The sequence below is a fragment of the Mastomys coucha genome, unplaced genomic scaffold, assembly GCF_008632895.1.
Source record: "Mastomys coucha isolate ucsf_1 unplaced genomic scaffold, UCSF_Mcou_1 pScaffold14, whole genome shotgun sequence".
Lineage (NCBI taxonomy): Eukaryota > Metazoa > Chordata > Mammalia > Rodentia > Muridae > Mastomys > Mastomys coucha.
In genome coordinates this window covers 105,868,678-105,876,996 of record NW_022196896.1, presented here as the reverse complement: position 1 = coordinate 105,876,996, position 8,319 = coordinate 105,868,678, and the positions used below count along the sequence as shown (strand labels likewise).

Below are 8,319 nucleotides of genomic sequence, written 5' to 3'. Positions count from 1 at the left end.
TGGCTGGGGCACCGGAAGTGATGTCACAGCAGCCGAGCACAACAAAGGGCCAGCAGGAAACACATGGTCTTTGTTCCCACCTGTGAAAACCAGAGCTCAATTCTTTGCCCTCCTGAGCTGCAGGGTTCAGGGAAGTGGAAAACAGATGGTCCTTCGCTAGGAGCGTGATAGCATTGTTTACATCTCCCCCCTCCCACCAGCAGGAAGTATTCCTTGGGGAACTGGAAAGGAGGCTTTCAGTAGCGAGCCAAGAGCTGGAAGAAGGTGCTTATAGTGACTATTTATACCTTTTTTCTTATACTACAGCTCTGAAAGTATCTCCATTGTCTTTGTGCCGCAGTTCCTGCCAGGGTTCCCAAGAATCAGGAGCTGAGCCCCATGGGGCATGTGCATGCTTTGTGCGGGTGTTAGGGAAGCACACATTAGAGGGTTCTAGAGGACTGGGCATGGTCAAATCTAAAACTAATTCCTACTCCTGTATCCTCTTTTGCTTTTTTAATGTGCCCTGAAGTCCCAAAGCTTACCTGAGTAGCCACAGCTGCCGTGTAAGTTTCTGGATTAAAGCCCAGAAATCATGACTTTTGTCAACAGCCAGTGTTGTGGTACCAAGAACCAAGACCTTCATCCTCCAGGGGTTTCCTGGAGGCTTGCTTGTGTGTGTGTGTGTGTGTGTGTGTGTGTGTGTGTGTGCGCGCGCGCGCGCGCGCGCGCGCGCGCGCGCGGGAATCGGTGGGGGGGGATGCCAAGAGTCCTGCATCCATGAGAGAATATTACCATGCCCATCCCACAGGCACAGAGTTAGAGCCTACTAGCAGGAGGTAAAGGTGTGAGGGATGTGGCCTCTGGATTCTGTGGGGAGGGAGGGGAAAACCCCTGGAGTGCCAATACAGAATCCAAGATGTAGAGCGAAGTTCCTCTAGGCACAGAGGAAGGAGAAACAGAGATTTGCATGGGTCTGAGGTCTGCAGGGAGACAGCTATTGCTTTTGATTTGCCTGAGAATGAGAAATAGCTCACAAATGGGACAATGTCTAAGTGACAGTGTCCACCCAGCCAAAGCCATGTCCTGGAATCTTGTGACCAAAGACCCAAGCACCCACCCAGTTAGGACAGCCCATCCCAGTTCTGTATTTGTCTTCAGATGCCACATGCATTTCTCTTGTCCCTTGAACGGAGTATGTTCATGGCCCAGCTTCCTCTCTGTCCTGTCCCTATCAAATTGTCTCTCTACAGGTGATCATATCCAGTCCCACAGAGATCAGTGTATATTCAGTACACTCTCTGGTTTATCACTCCACTCTGAGGCTGTAGTGGACACCTCTGCTCCTGAGTCTTTTGGGCAACTTCTCAACACATTCGTGCAATGCACCTTGTCCTCAGGTCTGGTTGCTCCTTTTCTGCATTAGTCCTTATTTGGGACTGACAGCCTCACTCACACACCCATGGCGCCACGGTGGGAAGACAGAGGGCACGATACTCCACCGGATCCCGGGCCTACTTAACTGGGTTTCCGGATGGCAGGTGTGGGTAGCATACACTGTAATCCTAGCACTTGAGAGGCTGAGTCAGGAGGACTGTGAGTGTGAGCTCATCTTGGGCCTCATAGTGAGACCCGGCCTCCGCATTCATCCTGCCTAAGACAACCCTTCTATGGTTCGGTTTATGTTAGAATAAAGTCAAATTGCTCCTTTCATGGCCTTTCGCTTCCTTCCTGCTATAGTGAGCCGCCTGTACTTCTAGTTGGTCAGAGCTCCGAGATGGTCCACTCCCACAGGCTCCTGTCCCCTAAGTCCAAATCTAATCTCCCCACCTGCCTGTCTCCATACCTCTCACTTATCAAGACTTAAGTAGCATCACTCCTCCCCCAGACCTCTGAGCTGGTCCTCCCATGTATCTCCCAAGTAACTTGCTGTGTTGTTGACCACAACACCAACGGCTTAAGTTACTTCTCCAAAGTGGGACCTGGGTGACTGTATATCTCTACTCTGGGGGAGGAGCCAGTCTTTCAGTATATGAGAAATATAAACATATTCGATCGATTAAAGATGGAAGGACCTTTTCTCAAAGGTTTCCTGGGTGTGGAAGTAGGAATCTCAGGATTTTAAGATATTACGGTATATTTATGAGACTTAACAGAAGGGGCAAGTCTGGAAGGTCTGTCTTATGGATCTGAACAAATTCTCCTAAATAGCTGTCTTAGTCAGGGTTTCTATTCCCGCACAAACATCATGACCAAGAAGCAAGTTGGGGAGGAAAGGGTTTATTTGGCTTACTTCCACATGGCTGTTCATCACCAAAGGAAGTCAGGACTGGAACTCAAGCAGGTCAGGAAGCAGGAGCTGATGCAAAGGCCATGGAGGGATGTTCCTTACTGGCTTGCTTCCCCTGGCTTGCTCAGCCTGCTCTCTTATAGAACCCAAGACTTCCAGCCCAGGGATGGCACCACCCACAAGGGGCCCTACCCCCTTGATCACTAATTGAGAAAATGCCCCACAGCTGGATCTCATGGAGGCACTTCCCCAACTGAAGCTCCCTTCTCTGTGATAACTCCAGCCTGTGTCAAATTGACACACAAAACCAGCCAGTACAATAGCCGATTTCTTATTATTTCTAGCCACCATATTTCAACCTTGCTGTGAAGTAGCTGCTGTTCAGACACCTATGTTCAGAACCTGAGCATAGGTTCCAAGCTTAGGGAAAATAAGGCAGAGAGCCCAGTATCAATGAGTCAAAGCTGATGACGCCCCTGAATGTTTTCATCTGTGCTCTCCACTGGAGCATCAAGCAAAACCAAAGTTCACCATGGGGCTTAACTAAGGAGCTGCCATTTGCGCTGAGAGGGAGAAGGTGACCACAAGTGGAGGTTGCAACCTGGGAGGGTGGGGTAGGGCCAGGATGTCCCATTGCTCCAGGAGAAGGAGCTGCAAAGACAGGCAGGATGCTGGCTAACCCTGTCCTGCTCCTGATTGCAACTGCTTGGTGCTTTAGCTGCCAAGAGATTAATGAGATTATCTATGTCTGTATCTAAGTCTTTGTATATCCATGTGTCTGTAAACAAAATGACAACCCCACCGGGAAACCGCATGTGGGATGGAAGGCTAAAAAACCAATTCCCACCTAAAAAGTTTGTTCAGCATCTGTGTTAGACAAAATGCTGTGAGTTAGTGAGTTAATCTTTTTGAGTCAGGGGTAGGATTTTTTTTCTTCAGTCATTTAGAGTTCCTTATGCTATTTTAAGAATTTCAAAAGTTCTTTCAAAAACCAGGGTTTGGTCTAAAGTGACTCAGAAGAGACGGCTCTGTAAGAGGCAGGTTGTGGGAGAGGAAGCGGTTTTATAACCAAGGAAAGAAGGCTATTGTTTTCAAATGTCAGCATGTGACCAGAGTTAAGAGGTGGCTTCTTCTTCTTCTTCTTCTTCTTCTTCTTCTTCTTCTTCTTCTTCTTCTTCTTCTTCTTCTTCTTCTTCTTCTTCCTTCTTCTTCTTCTTCCTTCTTCTTCTCCTCCTCCTCCTTCTCCTTTTTTTTTCTTCTTCTTCTAATGCTTGTTTGAGATCTATGCTTTTAAAAGAAACCAAAACCTCTAACAATTCCCAGACAGGTTAAAGCAAAATGAATCTGATTACTAAGTTGTATGTAGACATTGAAAAACTATTGCTAGGCAGTGGTAGTGCATGCCTTTAATCCCAGCACTTGGGAGGCAGAGGCAGGAGGATTTCTGAGTTTGAGGCCAGCCTGGTCTACAGAGTCAGTTCCAGGACAGCCAGGGCTATACAGAAGCCCTGTCTTGAAAAACAAACAAACAAACAAACAAACAAACAAAACAAAACAAAAAAAGAAAGAAAAAGAAAAACAATTTGTCTGTTACAAATTGTATTTCTATAATTCTCTAATACAGAAATCTTAGGATTATAGAATCCAATTGATTAAAATTGTGGGTAGATCTGGATGGAGAGGGTTCTTTTCCATGGATTGAATCTTTGGCTTTAGATTTGGTTATTCTATTACTAAGTAGGTAGGCCCATAAGCTTCCACCTCAGCTTCCCTGCAGTCCAAAACATTAGGAAACCGAAATTAGAAAAGAGAAGTGGATTAGTTGACAGTTTGGCCAAGTCAGGAAGAGAAAGAGTCTATTTCTTCCCCCATGTGCCTTGGGAGATTTACAATGTATAGAAGAGTATGAATGTAGCCAGCAGATGTGTAGACTCCGCTGGGAGACTCCTTACTGGTCTTTTCCTGGGGTTGCCTTCGCTGCTCCATTCTTAGCTATGGAGGGGCAAAGGTGTCTCTAGCTAGAATTAGAGTACTCAGCCCATTACCAAAGCACAGGATCATAACGTTCCCACTACTGAAGGAACCCATGTATATTAAAGTTAGAGAACGTTATCCCTGTCATTAAAAATTGGTTTTGAACTACTTAGAGAGTCACAGAATATTCTGTAGCTTTAATAGCTTCCTTTAAAACATACTCACATTTAGAAAACGATGCATATCCAGACCCAGTGACAACACAACTATCAGAATAGCACTTTTTCTTTGTTATTTGTTACAATAGAGGTTTGATATATGGCCTAGAGTGTCTTCTACATAGCCCAACTAGCCTTGAACTCACCATAATCCCCCTGTCTCAGCCTTCTGAATTCTGGGGTTATAGGTATTTGCTACTATGCTTGACTGTTAAAGAATTTAGGACCAGATTAGGTGATTATGTCAACAGTGGGATGTCCTTCTATTTAAGACTCAACAGCCTATATCCACAGGTGAGTGTGTCAACAGGAAATTGACATGGCAGCTTTTCCCTACCACAAGAAAAAAGAAGAAATTGTGGCCGGGCTTCTCAGCTCCAGAGAGGTAGCATTGGATGTGGGCCCTTCCTATCTCGGGTTCAAAGCCCCCAGGCACTTCACTGTGTGAGTTTGGGTAAATTACTTGATTTTTTTTCCTATGCCTCAGTTTCTTGTCAGCAACTACGGAATAATTACTCTCTTCTTTGTAGATTTGTTGGCTCATTAAATCAATTCATATGAAGTTTCTCATATGAAGTTTATGACAGTTTATTAACAGGTCTTCAGTGGGAAGACATAAGTATTACTGATATAGGAGGGCTCATTTGCAGGAATCCAAGGTGACTTCCTTTCTTAACTTCTTTTAAGTGCATCCAGACTCTAAATCCAGCCAGGCATTTTTTTCAGTGAGGCCGACACTATGGAGACAAAATATCACTTCTCTGTGACTTAGTATAAAATGATCAGAAACAAAGCACTGGCAAGCAGATAAGACTGGGGAGTGAGTTGTTTTAAAGACACTGTTCTATTCAGGATATTTAAGTAGGAAGTCAGAGCTCATTGTGGTCCACCAAATGGATGTCTCTTCAGTGTAACAGAGCTACAGATTGCTATCAGCACAACAGAGCTGCCTCCTGTTCCTTTCGGCCTGGTCATTTCCTCTACTGAGTTGAATGTAAGAACCACCCCCAGTGGGTGGTTCTCAGCATTATAGGTTTTTAGGTCAAACAGAAACCCTGGGGAATGCCTGTGAAAGCCAAGCAAATAGCTACATCTGCCCAGACCGGATGACATGGAGCGACTCGGTTGTGTGTCGCCGACTCCACTCTTGAGTGACATTCCCTGCTGGAGCACTGGAGGAAGCCAGGAGCATGTGTGATCCGGTGAAGAACTTGGTTCAGAAGTTGCTGAAGATTTTTGTAGAGGCTGAGGGTTCTGCGTGAGGCCTTGGTTCTTCCTAAAAGGCTGAACCGTGGGCGCTGTCGGTGGCCTTCATTATAATCTTCACACAGGCCTGCCATGGATGAGACACAGGAGCCTCTGGCCTTGACTGTGCATCTTCTTGCCGACACTGGGAATGGTTTGCTTCTGCAGCAGGCTCTGGACCAACTCCTGGATTGTATCTGCCCAGAGGTGCGTCTCTTCCTGGTGTCTGAACGCGCCAGACCAGTGAATTACCATGAAAAGTACCATCCGCGAAGGGCTCGCTTCCCAGGGATGTCTGTTTTGCTCTTTCTTCAGGAAAGCCTGGGACAGGACCGGTTGTTTCGAGTCTTGGACTTCCTACAGCGTTCACCCTGGCAGGGTTTCCCTACCCAGCATGCACAGGGGAGGCCTTGTCCTTATCTCCCTGCCAATCAGGAATTCTACAGTCTGCACAACCAGATGCCAGTGTGGGGCATGAGGCCAGTGCATTGTGGCACTGATATCCTCAGGGTGACTCTGTACTGCAGTTTTGATAACTACGAAGATGCCATCAGGCTCTATGAGATGCTCCTACAGAGAGACGCCTCTGTGCAAAAGAGCGACTTCTGTTTCTTCGTCCTCTATGCCACTGAGGGCTTCAGCCTGCAGCTCTCTCTGAAACAGCTGCCCCCGGGAATGTCAGTAGACCCCAAAGAGTCTTCGGTGCTACAGTTCAGGGTTCAAGAGATCGGCCAACTGGTGCCTCTTCTACCCAACCCATGTGTCCCCATCAGCAGCACAAGGTGGCAAACTCAGGACTATGATGGCAACAAGATTCTGCTGCAGGTATTTCATTTTGTACATTTCTGGGGTGTACCGGGTTTGCCAGAATTGGTAGGGTCAGATCCAGGGCCCTGGGAGCTCAAACAAGCTAGACTTTAACTGGCCATCCTCAAGAGGCCAGTTAAAACAACAGATAGTAGAGGAAGACAGAGAAAGGAGATTTATTCAAAGTGGCTACATTGGGAGAACAAGTGAAGAGGTCCAACGCACCCCCTCCCCCACGTCCCCCCTTCCTCCCCCACCATGAAGTTTAAGTAGAGGGCAAAACGTATGCCTAAGTAGTCCTGGTCAGGGTGTGGTCCCAACCATCGTCCATCCACTGTCTCAGCTCCAGCCTCTCCTGTAGGACAGCCAAGCAAGTTGTCAAGACTAAAATCTTTCTGGGAGTCAAATACCCCACCCCGAAACCCCCACCGCCGCTGCCCTCAGAGCCCCAGCTCTACCATCTCTACAGCATGAGATTCCTGAGGAAATTCAAGTTTCTTGGAATCCACTGTGTTGTCATTAGTCTGAGAGCCAAAGGGAAGGGCACAAGTATTTCTTTAACATAGAATCATTCCTGTCGGGATGATCCCTCAAGCACCTGGAAAGGTGTGTGGTGTTACTACCTGGATGGACCTTGGAGCTAGCTGATTTAGTCAGAGGTTTTCCAACTTGATTGCATACTAAGAAACTAGGGAGATTTTCATCTTGCCCATGCCAAGTAGCATCCCAGGTCCCGGGTCCATTAGTCTGGGGGAGACCCAAAGCCTTTCTTAAAAAGAAAAAAAAAAAGAGCTCACTGTGAGAAGCTAATCAAATCCTGCAGTTGACAGTCACAGACTTCAAACTATACAGGCACCGTATGCGACAGATAAGAAATGTCTGATTTGTGTGAACTTACATTGGAAAAACCTGAAACTGGTGATATTCCTTCCCCTGAATGCCCTTACCATGCCTGCCACCCAGCCATATACACTGCCCACTCAGATTCAGTAATATTACTACTGGAAACTTTGAAGCATTTTGCCTGAGTTGTAACATGTCACTGGGGTAATGGAGGTCTCCTGTTGTGGTTCTTAGTCTTGTTAATAAAAGATTAAGAACAGACTCAAGTGGAGACTCAAAGACAAGTTTCTTGGAGAGGAGGAGGAGGAAGAGGAGGGGAAGGAAGGAGAGGGAAAGGAGGAGGAGGAGGGGGGACAGGAGGAGGAGAAGGAGAAGGAGAGGAGGAAGAAGAAGAAGAGGAGGAGGAGAAGGAGAGGAAGAGGAAGAGGAGGAGGAGAAAGAGAGGAAGAAGAGGAGGAGGAGGAGAGGAAGAAGAGGAGGAGGAGAAGGAGAGGAAGAAGAAGAAGAAGAAGAAGAAGAAGAAGAAGAAGAAGAAGAAGAAGAGAAGGAGGAGGAGCAGGAGGAGCAGGAGGAGCAGGAGGAAGAAGAAGAAGCAGGAGAAGCAGGAGGAGCAGGAGGAAGAAGAAGCAGCAACAGCAGCTCAGGGTAGGCAAGCTATAAATCTCAGCAACTGCCCAGAGGAGGGAGATAGAGAAAAGAGCAGAAAAATCATACCGTTTGACTTAAGTCTACATGGATAACTGCCATGTGATAAGGAGGGAGTTTTAGAATAGGAGTAAAGCCCGAAGTGTTGTGGAAAGCACACTGAGAAAAGGGATAGAAAGAAGAAAAGGAAATGCCCCACTCAAGAGCGGGCTGGTGCCGGGCGGTGTTGGTGCGGTGGTAGCACACACCATTAATCCCAGCACTTGGGAGGCAGAGGCAGGTGGATTTCTAAGTTCGAGGCCAGCTTGGTCTACAGAG

General features: G+C 47.0%; 1 protein-coding gene across 1 annotated transcript in view; it reads left to right on the top strand.

Annotated features, from left to right (window-relative positions):
* The first annotated feature begins 5,500 nt into the window (after positions 1-5,500).
* The window catches only part of Fam124b (family with sequence similarity 124 member B), a 19,106-nt gene continuing 16,287 nt past the window's right edge, over positions 5,501-8,319 (top strand). The window contains exon 1 of the mRNA XM_031368146.1: positions 5,501-6,531. Coding sequence (XP_031224006.1) covers positions 5,800-6,531 — 732 coding nt within the window. The 5' untranslated portion in view covers positions 5,501-5,799. The remainder of the gene's footprint in view (positions 6,532-8,319) is intronic.